General features: G+C 41.0%; 2 protein-coding genes across 2 annotated transcripts; one reads left to right on the top strand and one right to left on the bottom strand.

Moving 5' to 3' along the window:
• Positions 1-1,386, top strand: LOC122695062 (keratin-associated protein 9-2-like). The gene has a single exon (XM_043904539.1). The coding sequence runs from the start codon at positions 40-42 to the stop codon at positions 892-894; it is 855 nt and encodes a 284-aa protein (XP_043760474.1). The 5' UTR covers positions 1-39; the 3' UTR covers positions 895-1,386.
• An 8,659-nt stretch (positions 1,387-10,045) lies between these two features.
• LOC122695064 (keratin-associated protein 9-2-like) lies at positions 10,046-11,232 on the bottom strand. The gene has a single exon (XM_043904542.1). It carries the CDS (start codon positions 11,165-11,167, stop codon positions 10,499-10,501), a length of 669 nt encoding a protein of 222 aa, XP_043760477.1. The 5' UTR covers positions 11,168-11,232; the 3' UTR covers positions 10,046-10,498.
• Positions 11,233-14,018: the final 2,786 nt, after the last annotated feature.

Here is a 14,018-nt window from a genome sequence, read left to right as displayed (position 1 = left end):
CTCACCTCTGAACAAGAACCCACACACCACCCTGAGACCATGACCCACTCCTGCTGCTCCCGTTGCTGCCAGCCTACCTGCTGCAGGACCACCTGCTGTAGGACCATATGCTTCCAGCCCACCTGTAATGGATCCAGCTCTTGTGGGTCCAGCTGCTGCCAGTCCAGCTGCCCCGCAACTTGCTCTCAAACCACCTGCTGCCAACCTACTTGTGTGACCACCTGCTGCCAGCCCACCTGCTGTAGGACCACCTGCTGCAAACCCACCTGTGTGACCACCTGCTGCCAGCCCATCTGCGGTGGGTCCAGCTGCTGCCAGCCTTGCTGCCGCCCTGCCTGCTGTCAGACCACCTGCTGCAGGACCACCTGCCTCAAGCCTACTTGTGTGACCACCTGCTGCCAGCCCACCTGCTGTGAGTCCAGCTGCTGCCAGCCCTCCTGCCCCCAAACTTGCTGTCAAACCACTGAAACCACCTGCTGCAAACCTACTTGTGTGACCACCTGCTGCCAGCCCACCTGCTGTGAGTCCAGCTGCTGCCAGCCCTCCTGCCCCCAAACTTGCTGTCAAACCACTGAAACCACCTGCTGCAAACCTACTTGTGTGACCACCTGCTGCCAGCCCACCTGCTGTGGATCCAGCAGCTGTGGACAAACCTGCGGTGGTTCTAACTGCTGTCAGTCTTGCTGCCAGCCAGCTTCCTGTGCACCCGTGTACTGCCACAGAACCTGCTACCACCCCACATGCTGCTGCCTGCCTGGGTGCCAAGACCAGAGCTGTGGATCCAGCTGTTGCCAGCCTTGCAGCCGCCCTGTCTGCTGTCAGACCACCTGCTGCAGGACCACCTGCTGCCACCCCAGCTGTGTGTCCAGCTGCTGCCAGCCTTCCTGCTGCTGATCACTTTGCTAAAGAATCACTGTCTCACAAATCAATAATCTTACCACCTGATTTGGCATTTCAGAACAAATTTTACTTCCAAATGTTGCTGAAAGCAACATTCTGTCACCAAATTTATGTTATTCATTTCCCTGTTTAAAAGTCTGAGGATCAACTTGATGGAGTGTGAAGGAATTTACCTTAATTCTCTTCTTCTTATGTGTGGGTCATGTTCCTGCTTCCTGCATCCTAGATAGTGTTGGTCTCTGATTTGACTCAGAAACCAGAATCTTCACCTTCTCTCTACATGCAACTTAGGAAGATACATGCTTATGACTTTCTGCAGTTTCTGCTACTTATCTTTATAATAACCTTCATAATCATGTTTCTTTTCAATGTACCCATGATTCTTGTATCCTGCTTTCTTCTTTTCCTAATCACTTTGAGTGCCTCCCTAGAAGCAGGGAATCTTGCTTAAATTTCCAAATAAATCTTGTGCCACTATTAATTCCATATTGTGTTTGGTGTTATTATATAGCATTCATGATGTGAGGATTTACACACATGTGCATATGAGATGCACTATTCATTCTAAGATCATACAGTCCCCCACAATTATTATTTGCATTTTTCACATGAGAAAATGTCCAACTTGATAGAATATCTCAAAAGGAACATTTGCCACTTTTACCAGGTAAAGAAATAGAACTTGCTGCCATCACTTTCAAATTCTCTCTTTCACTCATTCCTAAATGTAGGCACGTTCACTTTATATAAAGTTTCTAATCTTTATATAAATGAGAATATAGAATTGACTAATTTCTCTTTATGTTATGACTGTGAGACTCCTTCATGTAATTATCTGTAGTCCATTCATTCTCCTTGCTGTCTAATCTTCCACTGAATGAATATGACATGTTTTATTTGTTTACTGTTGATATATATGTAGATCATTTTCAGTTTGGAGCTAATAAAAGTAGTGTTGCTATGAATGTTTTACAACAAGTCCTTTGGTACACACATATAAACATTTTTGTTGGAAAAACTCTGCAAGAATTGCTTGGACAGAATGTTTATACACTCTCTGTAGAGGTCCTTCCCATTTTATTCAATTTCCTTCTAGGTATTTTAAAGTCTAAGTTATAAGACGTAACTAGGACTAGAATCAGCTTATGCAAAGGCACTTTACAGAAAAATTGTGATATCAAGACGAGCAGAAATTCCTCTAGCCTGATGAGGATTTGAATAATGAATATGTGTTTCTTAAATATAGTTGGGATTGTCAGTCGTGGAGGTTCAAAGTCAAGAGAGGCACACATGCAAAGGTTAGCAGCACAGCCAAGCACTGCAGGGGAAAGAGACTGCACCTGAGTCTTCCAGTCCCTTAGGAAAGACCACATGTTTGACATGATTGCATGAGATGCCACTCAGCATTCCGTCTTACCAAACACTTCTTCTGATTGCTTACAGAATAACCTTCTGATTGTTATTTGACTTTCCTCTTAGTTCTTCATGCAGATAGAAATGACTGATCAAGTAGATTATGAAAATTATACCACAATTATAATTGTGATCCAGAAACTGGAATATTAATTTATGGCATGGATAAATTGTTATCATTCAATAGAGGACTCAATTGTAATATAATACAGTAATGTAATATAATACAGTAATGTAATACTAGAACATAACACAGTTTTCTGTATGTAAATAAAAGCAGATTTCTGAGTCTGCAAGAATCATTTCAGTTGCTTGCACATTGGTCAAAATAATAAAGATCAACTTGAATGGGAATACCAGACCACCTGACCTGCCTCCTGAGAAATCTGTATGTAGGTCAAGCAGCAACAGTTAGACCTGGACATGGAACAACAGATTGATTCCAAATTGGGAAAGGAGTACATCAAGGCTGTATGTTGTCACTCTGGTTATTTAATTTACATGCAGAGTACATCATGAGAAATACTTGGCTGGATGAAGCACAAGCTGGAATCAAGATTGCCGGGAGAAACATCGATAACCTCAGATATGCAGATGACACCACCCTTATGGCAGACAGAGAGGAAGGAACTAAAGAGCCTCTTGATGAAAGTGAGAGAGGAGAGTGAAAAAGCTGGCTTAAAACTCAACATTCAGAAAACTAAGATCATGGGATCTGATTGCATCACTTAATGGCAAATAGATGGAGAAACAATGGAAACAGTGAAAGAATTTATTTCTGAGGCTCCAAAAATCACTGAAGACGGTGACTGCAGCCATGAAATTAAAAGACGCTTACTCCTTGGGAGGAAAGTTATGACCAACCTCGACAGTATGTTAAAAAGCAGAGATATTACCTTGCCAACCAATGTCCATGTAGTCAAAGCTATGGTTTTTCCAGTAGTCATGGATGGATGTGAGAGTTGGACTATAAAGAAAGCTGAGTGCCAAAGAATTGATGCTTTTGAACTGTGGTGTTGGAAAAGACTCTTGAGAGTCCCTTGGACAGCTAGGAGCTACAACCAGTTCATCCTAAAGGAAATCAGTCCTGACTCTTCATGGAAAGGACTGATGCTGAAGCTGAAACTCCAATACTTTGGTCACCTGATGCAGAGAACTGACTCACTAGAAAGGACCCTGAAGCTGGGAAAGATTGAAGGAGGAGAAGGGGATGACAAAGGATGAAATGGTTGGATTGCCTCACTGACTCTATGGACATGAGTTTGGGTAAGCTGCGGGAGTTGGTGATGGACAGGGAAGCCTGGCATGCTGCAGTCCATGGGATCGCAATGAGTTGGACATGACTGAGTGACTGAACTGTACTGAAGTGAAAGCATCTGGGGAGAGAGCATCTTTTTGCCTAGGTGAATGGATGTCATAATTTCATGGTGCAATGTCTTATTATTTTAATGCTATGCCTTTGAGTGCTTGTGGACCTAGAGCAAAACAGCAATGTCAACAACCAATCAATCAGTTATAGTGCTTGAACAAGACAGAGAATTTAGAGACTTCACAGAGACTCATTAATAGAAGGGACCCTTACAGTCCCCTGATAGAATTCACTCACAGAGGCTACAAATCAAAGATACAATATTCCAACTGTTTGATTGTTTAGTTGATGCTTCCATACCTCCAGTGGTGTGACTTCCTACTGCTGTGGTAACCCATTCCATTTTCAAGCATCTCTCATAAATAGGAATTGATTATTTTAGCATTTCTCCTTCCCTCAATCCAGTCTCCTGAATCTTTTTCTCACTGGGATCACTTGTTAGACACTCAGAATGGCATTGCTGAGCTGTTACTCTTCCCAGGAGAAGACACCTGTACTGCAAAATCACATTCATTTCTCCCTTATCCTTGGCATGTGCTCTCCCACCTCTTGGGATGCACTTTTCATTATGCCCAGTATTTGCCTACTGACTACAGAACCTTAAGATTCTCATTTTTCCCCAAGACCTCTATCACTGACCTTTTCAATCAGATATGTAGTGTTAAGGTTAAGTCAGAGTAGTTTCCCTAAATATTCTAGATGTTACCAGATTATAGTTTAGTAGAATGAAATACCATTGAAACAATTAGGTGTATGTGATCATTCTTTTGACTTTTTTTTTGTTCCTTTGTAAGATGCTTCTAGTGTACACTATCCACTTTCTGTACTAAGTTCCCTCATAGATTTGTGCTTCTATTTATCTTATCTTCAACCATAAGTTCTCCATGGTGGAAAAAGACAAAAGCTCTCAGTTACGGGAATTAATATCATATGGAAGAGAGTTCAAATTTCTGTTCTGCTACTCATCAACACTTGATTAGGGGAATATATACATAAGTCACCTCAAGAAGTGTTTCACATATATTATGTTATGACCTTTAAACATCTATTTTCCCACTACTTTCTTTCTATATATTAGGTCCACCCATGGATTAGAAGTATTTTCTTTCTCTTTCTCTCTCTTTCACAGGGTCAGTCCGTCTGCAAGTAGACACCTTTTGAAAAGACCACAATTCTTATATTTTCAAGGATATCTCAGAACAAATTGATTCATCACCATTATTAGTAGAGAATCATTTTTTTTTCTTACTTGTTCCATGATAATGTAAGATTTTGTCCACTTTGTTTAAGTCTGTATGCCTTACTTAACATAAACCATTCTCAAATTTATAAATTATTTAACTTCCAAGTCATAGTATTAATGAGAACCTATAGCACATCCATAGAGAACAGCAGAGTTTAGTGCTGCCCTCAATGATTAAAGAATACATGAGTAATAATTGTCAGCCCATTTGTGGTGTGTAGACTTTTTGATGATGGCCAATCTTGTTGGTGTGAGATGATACCTCATTGTAGTTTAAATTTGCATTTCTCTAATAAAGAACGATGTTGAGCATCTTTTCATGTGTTTATTAGCCATTTTTATGTCTTCTTTGGAGAAATGCTTGTGAGAAGGTAACAGGCAGGAAGGCCAGGGGTCTCCAAATGGAGGAAGTAGGCTGCAAATGTCAGACATTTTTTATCTCTCTCTTAAGTGGCAGGAGGAAACAAACCACAAGTGTTAAGATTTTTTTCCCCTTCTCTATACAAATTTAAAAAGAGGTTTCTCTTAAAATTCTGTATTGCCATGACGACACCTGATTCCATCTGAACTTAACTTTTCTCAAACCTTGAGCTAACCAATGCATTTTTCTTATGGAGATGTTTGTCTTAAGCTATGTTAATGTACTATGTATTTACCCTAGACACTGTCTTCAAGTTGGTTGCACCTAAGACTCAGAACCAACTTGACAAACCAGTATGTTTTACTCATCCATTGTTCTCCTAATCAATGTTAATGAAATTATATATTTGCTTGGAAAACTGCCTTTCTTCAAGATTCACCAGGATGACTCAACTGGTGCCAATGTTATCTCAAAATGCATGTTGTGGGTGAGGGGCCTGGTGCCATTCTCTGAGTTTTGAGACATTTCCTTTCTCTGATTAGAGACTGCTAGTAGCTATATAACATCTGGCTAAAGACTAGGAGGGGGGCATTCTTTCTGCACCTTTATGATGTCTAGGTCAGAAGCTTTCTCTATCTCTTTTAGACTTTAGCAAAACTTAATTACACAAAAGCTCTGAGCGATCAAACCTCATCACTGGCCCCGGATTGAATGCTCCTCCTCCGGGGGCTAAGAATCCTGTTGTCTTTCATGGTTTAGCAACAACCTTTCACTTGTTTAGTTCTTCTGGCCACTTTTTGACTGGGTTGTTTGTTTTTCTGGTATTGAGCTGCTTGGGCATATGCCCTCAGGAAACCTTAATTGAAAAAACACATCTGCCCCAATGTTCATTGCAGCACTAATTTACAATTGCAAGGACATGGAAGCAACCTAGATGTCTATCCACAGATGAATGGGTAAAGAAACTGTGGTACATAGTTGTGTACATTCCATACACAACGGAATATTACTCAGCTGTAGAAAGGAACACATTTGAATCCATTCTAATGTAGTGGATGAACTTAGAGCCTATTATACGAATGAAATAAGTCAGAAAGAGAAAGACAAATATCACAAATTAATGCGTATATATAGAATCTAGAAAGATGGTACTGATGATCCTATTTGCAGGGCAGCAAAGGAGACACAGACATAATGAACAGATGTGTGGTCACAGTACAGGAGGGAGAGGGTGGCATGACTCGAGAAAGTAGCATATACATTACCATATACAAAGTGAACGCGTGTATATGTGTGTGTGTGTGTGTGTGTGTGTGTGTGTGTGTGAGTCACTCTGCCATGTCTGACTCTTTGAGACCCCATGAACTGTAGCCCGCCAGGCTCTTCTGTTCATGGAATTCTCCAGGCAAGAACACTGGAGTCATTCCCTTTTCAGAGGAATCTTCCTACCCAGGGTTTGAACCCAGGTCTCCTGCATTGCAGGCAGATTCTTTACCATCTGAGCCACTACGGAAGCCCATAAAGTGGATAGCCAGATGAGATTGGTAGTATGATGCAGAACCCAAAGCTGGTGCTCTGTGATGACTTAGAGGGGTGGAATGGAGAAGGAGGTGGGAAGGTGGCTTAGGAGGAAGGGATGTATGTGTTGTAGCCACGTGTTCCAGGAAACAAACTCACTCAGAAGGACAATGCAGATAGTGGAGTGCAGTTTATTATACCAGCGGGCCCAAGGTAGTGTCTCCTCTTAGCCAAGGACCCCGACCAGTTTTTGTGAAAACTGTACGTATCCTAACTGTACTTGCCCAAACCCACCTCCCCAGATTCCCTGAAACTAGTCTGAACAAAGGAAAAGAAAGACACAATCAAAGTTAACCTGTGATTCATATGCCTTAAGACTAGGTAGTTAGCAGTGGACAATTATCAGTAGGCCTGTGGTCATACCCCAATAAGCATAATAGAATTTATGATTCTATTTGGTTACACAGATAATTAGGGTATTCTTTTAAGTGACGGAGAGTCTAGGTACAAACCCTGGGGCTCTTCCATTCAGGGGGTCTGGTTTTCCAGTTGGTATGTCATTTCTATAGATACTGGGCATATAGCTCAAAGTCCACAGTCCCGACCAAGATGGAGTCCTGCTTTCAAGATGGAGCCTGTTCTGTCTGTTTCCTCCTTCATATATATACTTATAGCTGATTCATGTTGATGTATGGTGGAAACCATTGCAATATTGTAATTATCCTCTAATTAAAAATAGTATTTAAAATAATTACATCCCAATTCCATTTGATTTCTACAAAATCAAATTGATCATAATATATGAGCATTCAATATCTTAAATTTCATCACCTGTTAACTTCAGTAGAAGTTTTTAAGCCAAATGGAGAATTTTGACTATGACAGATAACACTTCTGCTGTGCAAGGGTAGTGGAAAGAGAAAATACTCACAGTGAAGAGTGAGTCAGTACACATGCTCATTATATATATGTGTGTGTATATATATATATATATATATATATATTTTTTTTTTTTTTTTGAAAAATGTGCCCTGAGGAAATGATGCTCTTTGCCTATTTACATGTGGTAAAAGGACTGACTGACTGGATTGAGCCAAGGGAGAAGCAAGAGTGGAAAGTAAAGGGATTTGAAGAATTGTTTAGATGGAGGTGTGAGGGCAGAAAGTGTTTCCCACTGTGTCCCACATCAATGACCTCCAGAGCATTTACCACAAAGAAAACACTGGACAGCAGCAAGTTTGGGATATCTTACCCCATCTCTTTCTTTAGGTGCATCGATGCTTATACATGAACGGAGTCCGTGGTGGCAGGGATGGAAGGTTTGTGTGAACCAACAGCACAAGCTCGCTCTGACCACGGCTGGCCCTGCTGAATATGCTGCTGGTCAGAAGCAGAGAATAATATCCCTCAGGAAACCCAGCCAGCTAACTTGAAGGCAGGTTAGTTTTCCTGTTAGACTACATGTGCGTGGAAAAGACAGCAATTCCTCTTTACTAAGATTCCATATTATAAACATGGATTGTTATCCCTATCAGCAGTACTATCCACCAGCTTACAGTAATATTGTCATAGGATTCTGAATAGTAAAACTTAGGACCCACAGACCCACTTTTTGATGAACAAGATCAACAGGAAGCAAATGAACAAGGGATCTACTTGTTCTACCATACATCACATGACAGAGATGGCTGACCCATGGAAAATTAGAATCGTCTTGTTCAGTTCAGTTCAGTCACTCAGTCATGTCCGACTCTTTGTGAGTGCATGGACTGCAGCACACCAGGCTTCCCTGTCCATCACCAATTCCTGGAGCTTACTCAAACTCATGTCCATTGAGTCGGTGATGCCATCCAACCATCTCATCCTCTGTCATCCCCTTCTCCTGCCTTCAATCTTTCCCAGCTTCAGGGTCCATTCAAATGAGTCAGTTCTTCACATCAGGTGGCTGAAGTATTGGAGTTTCAGCTTCAGCATCATTCCTTTCAATGAATAGTCAAGACTGATTTCCTTTAGGATGAATTGGTTGGATCTCCTTGCAGTCCAAGGGACTCTAAAGAGTCTTCTCCAACACCACAGTTCAAAAGCATCAAGTTTTTGGCACTCAGCTTTCTTTATAGTCCAACTCTCACATCTATCCATGACTACTGGAAAAACCATAACTTTGACTAGATGGACCTTTGTTGGCAAAGTAACTCTCTCCTTTTTAATATACTGTCTAGGTTGGTCATAACTTTTCTTTCAAGGAGCAAGCATCTTTTAATTTCATGGCTGCAGTCACCATCTGCAGTGATTTTGGAGCCCCCTAAAAGAGTCTCTCAATGTGTCCATTGTTTCCCCATCTATTTGCCATGAAGTGATGAGACCAGGTGCCATGATCTTAGTTTCCTGAATGTTGAGTTTTAAGCCAAGAGTATTGAGCCTCTTTCAGTTTCATCAAGAGATGGCTGGCCCATGGAAAATTAGATGGTCTTGGAGATTGCAGTAAGAACCAACTTAGAGATGACAACACACGAGGTTGATCTGTTGTTTCTGAATACGGTACATACTTCGACCTAATGGCCACTATGTGGTTCCCAAATAGGTAGTACCATGTATATCCACAAAGGTAGTATACGTGGTTGCAGAAAGTGAAGTAGCAGTGAACCCTCTCACTTTAACTCAGGGTGACATATATGGGAATCTGTTCTTCCCCTCCCCATGGATCTACACTCTCCTGGATTGAAGGGTTTAATACTATAAAAGTCACATCTTTTAGGGAATATAGTCTATGTTTAAACTGTCACCTGGTCATTTTGGACTCCTCATCTAGATAGACCAGTGGGCAGAGAGAGGAGTTACTAATTGCTGAGGGATAATTATCGTGAAAAGATAGAGGGCAGGGAGAAATAGTGTGAGCATAATTTCCTTGGAGTATCTCGTGGTGTGTCCAGGCCCAGCTGTAGATAACCACATGAACAATGACAGCAACTATAGCTTGCCAAGCGCATAGTCACTGAGGTTCAGACATCTATTAATAGTTCCTTGGGATGTAAATGTAAGTGCCCTTGAGCAGGAACAGAAGACTTCATCCTGGATGAGTCTGTTTATTATTACGTAAATCACACTACACAATGAAATGGGTTTTTAATAATGAGATAATAATTAGGAAGGGGGCTAATATGATGCTCATAATGGATAAAGCATATGATATATAAATTTCTATGTCAGGAAGGTGGTGCAATAAATCAAACACATATAGAAGAATTGTGGTACACCATTTATTGAGAAACATATGTGTAAACGTCAAAGTGATCGTAAAAGGAGAAAGCATGATACAAGAACTATGAGGATAGCAAAAGAGAAAATATGATTATAAAGATTATGATAGGCTGCAGAAACCTATAGAAACATTCTGAGATCTCGTTTTCTTAAGTTACTCAGAAGAACTAGATGGTCAATCCTATTTTCAGAGTCAAAACCAAGACATGCTTCCTTATCACAGATGCAGGAAGTTGGCACATGGTCCTCCTACACCAGAGGAAGACAATTGGAGGAAGCTAATTCACAAGCTCTTAAGCAAGGAGATGAGTAACTGAAATTCTGGTAGAGCATGCCAGTTGTCAGCAAAGTCTAAGAAGTGATTTTGTTTGTGCCCAGGTAGCAAGTCAATTAATAGAAGGTGTTGTATAGGGACAGTGGCTCCTTGGCAAGGTGATCAGCAGCAGGAAGGCTGGCAGCAGCTGGACACACAGCTAGGGCGGCAGCAGGTAGTCCTGCAGCAGGTGGTCTGACAGCAGACAGGGCGGCTGCAAGGCTGGCAGCAGCTGGATCCACAGCTCTGGTCTTGGCACCCAGGCAGGCAGCAGCATGTGGGGTGGTAGCAGGTTCTGTGGCAGTACACGGGTGCACAGGAAGCTGGCTGGCAGCAAGACTGGCAGCACCTGGACCCACTGCAGGTTTGTCCACAGCTGCTGGATCCACAGCAGGTGGGCTGGCAGCAGGTGGTCACACAAGTAGGTTTGCAGCAGGTGGTCCTACAGCAGGTGTTTTCACTAGTCTGACAGCAAGTTGGTGGGCAGCAAGGACGACAGCAGGTGGACTCACAGCAGGTGGGCTGGCAGCAGGTGGTCACACAAACAGGCTTGAGGCAAGTGGTCCTGCAGCAGGTGGTCTGACAGCAGGCAGGGGGACAGCAAGGCTGGCAGCAGCTGGACCCACTGCAGGTGGGCTGACAGCAGGTGGTCACACAGGTGGGTTTGCAGCAGGTGGTCCTACAGCAGGTGTTTTCACTAGTGTGATAGCAAGCTGGGGGGCAGCAAGGCCGACAGCAGCTGGGCTCACAGCAGGTGGGCTGACAGCACGGGGAGCAGCAGGAGTGAGTCATTTTGTCAGTGGTGGAGTGTGGACTTCTGTTTAGAAGTGAGTTTCTCAGATTCTGAGGACTGCTTCTGTTCTGGGGCTTTTTATACACTGGACCCCCAATGTTGGGACCAATAAGCAAGACTTTCCTTGTTGTGTATGTTGTTTTTGCAGTCAATGGGAAATTATCCAAGAGGAAATGATTTCTTTAGTGTTTTGAGGCCTCTGTAAATTAGTGTTTGATCTTCTTTTTAATTAGGACTAGTACTTAAGAACCTTTTCCAGAAGGGAAAAAGAATAAGGAATCATCCCAGCAGCATGTCTGGTCATGTGACATCATCAGGTCATGGGATAGTTCTTCCTGCCTTGGCCAGGGCCGGAGCAGTCATCTTTTCTTTCTTCCTTTGACTACACTTAGGTTGAGACTTGCTGGATGTTGATGCATTCTGTGATGAATGACGTCAGCTAAAGTCCAAGTGTGATGTCAGAGGAAGTCTGAGATTCAAGACGATCACGTGTATCTATATACATGTCTTTCAAATCAGTAGTGACTGACCTAAAATGTTTCCCAGCTTTATTAGGTACATTTAGGTAGAAGATGTTGGCACATTGTTCTTCACTAGCAAGTCGGCACCAAAGCTGGAATAGAGGCCAAAACTGTACCCTGTTTTCAGACATCAATTCATTAATGTCCCATAACTATTTTTAGCTGGATCAATCACCTCTGATGAGACATCACAACTTGCACATACTTTCTTTTATAATTTGTGACAAATAGGTAGATAGGATGATAACTTTATGGATTTATAGATTTCAATAAATGTCAAATGTGTCAGCCATAATTTCTTAGAGTTTTTTCTGCCCTATTTTCTCTCTTTTAGGTACATATGTAAGAGTGTAATTGCCATGTCATAGGGAAAGCAGATAGTCAACAGTGGTAGAAACAATAAAAGTGTTTCACTATTTCACTACAGTGGTGTATGTACTCTCCTGATATGAGACTTCTGAATTCTACTGGTGTGTATCTCTCCTTGTTTGTTTGTTTTAAACTGTGCTTTAATTGACACGGCGTTATATTGTGTATAGGTGTTCCAACATAATAATTTGATATTCGTAGATGTTGCAAAGTTATCACTGCAGTAAGTCTAGTTAACGTTAACATCTGTCACAATTGATAACTACAAAGTCTTTTTTCTTGCATGAGAGCTTTTAAAATCTACTTTTCTAGCAACTTTCAAAGATTTCAGTATTATTCACTATGGTCACTATGCTGTACATCACATCCCCCATGCATTTATTTTATAACTGGAAGCCTGTACCTTGTGATCCCATTTACCTGTTTCACCCACCCCACCCCCACCTCTGGCTACCATGGATCTGTTCTATCTATGAGCTCAGTTTTAGAAAAATTCTTTTAAGATTCCTTATATAAGTGAAATCACATGGTATTTGCTTCTCTCTAACTTATTTCATTTAGCTTAATGCCCTCAAAGTCCATTCACATTGTCATAAATGGGAAGATATCCTTCTATTCACCATTGAATAACATTCCATTATATAATATGTTCCATGTTTTCTTGATCCATGTATCCATTGACAGCCACTTTGGTTGTTTCCATGTCTTGGCTAGTGTAAACAGTGCTATAATGAACATGTGGCTGCATAAATCTTTTTGAGTCCGTGTTTTTGTTTTCTTCAGATAAATGCCAAGAAGTAGACTATTTAGATCATATTCTATTCTCCCCATGTCCTATTTTTAATTTTGAGGAAACTGCATAATGTTTTCCATAGTGGCTGCACCAATTCCCATTTCAACTAGCAGGGAAAGGGGTTCCCTTTTCTCATATTCTCCTTAAAACTTTGTATGTCTTGACACTTTTATGATAGCCATGCTAAATCCGGTATGAACTGATATCTCATTGTGGTTTTCATTTGCATTCCTGTTGATTAGTGATATTAAACACCTTTTCATGTACCTGATGGCCATTTGCATGTCTACTGTGGAAAAGTATGTCTCTAGAACCTCTGCCCATTTTAAATGAGATTGTTTCATTTTTGCTATTGAGTCCTGTGAGTTGTGAGTCATGTGAGTTATTGAGTTATGCATTTTGAATATCAACCCTTTATGAAATATGATTTGAAAATATATTCTCTCAATTCAATAGGTTTCCTTTTCATTTTGTTGATAGTTTCCTTTTCTAGGCATAAACTATTTAATTATTCCCACTTTTAGATCTGTTGCCTTTACTTTTGGTGTCAAATCCAAAAAGTCAACACTAAGACCAATGTCAAGGAGCTTCCTATCTTTTTTCTCTTCCAGGAGTTTTATAATCTCAGGTCTTAAGTTCAGGTCTTTAATCGATTTAGAGTTAATTTTTGTGGATGGTGTAAGGGAGGAGTCCAGTTTCATTCTTTGGCACATGGCTGCCCAGTTTTCCCACCACTATTTGTTTAAAAGATTGCAATTTCCTTATTGCATTAATATATTCTTGGCTCCTTTGTAATAAATTAGTAGGTCATATAATGTGTGGACTTATTTCTGGCCTCGTTTTTCTATTTCGTTGGACTAAGTGCCGGTTTATTCCAATCCATCCTGTTTTGTTTAATAAAGCTTTGTAATACTGTTTGGAATCAAGGAAGATGATGCTTCCAGCTTTGTTCTTCTTTTTCAATATTGCATTGGATATTTTGTGGTTCCACACAAATTTTAAATTTTTCCTTTTTTCTGCCATTGGAATTACATTATCATTTTATCCTTTCTACTGCTGTTGACTATATGTTTCCCCATTATATGGAAATTATACGCAAACATATACATCTAAAAGAGAGAAAATGGGGCCTAAAAGCTTTAAGAAATTGCGGCTGAGATTCAACAT

The sequence above is a fragment of the Cervus elaphus genome, chromosome 5, assembly GCF_910594005.1.
Source record: "Cervus elaphus chromosome 5, mCerEla1.1, whole genome shotgun sequence".
Classification (NCBI taxonomy): domain Eukaryota; kingdom Metazoa; phylum Chordata; class Mammalia; order Artiodactyla; family Cervidae; genus Cervus; species Cervus elaphus.
Note: the sequence above shows the minus strand (reverse complement) of the source record. Positions and strands in the feature narration are given on the sequence as shown.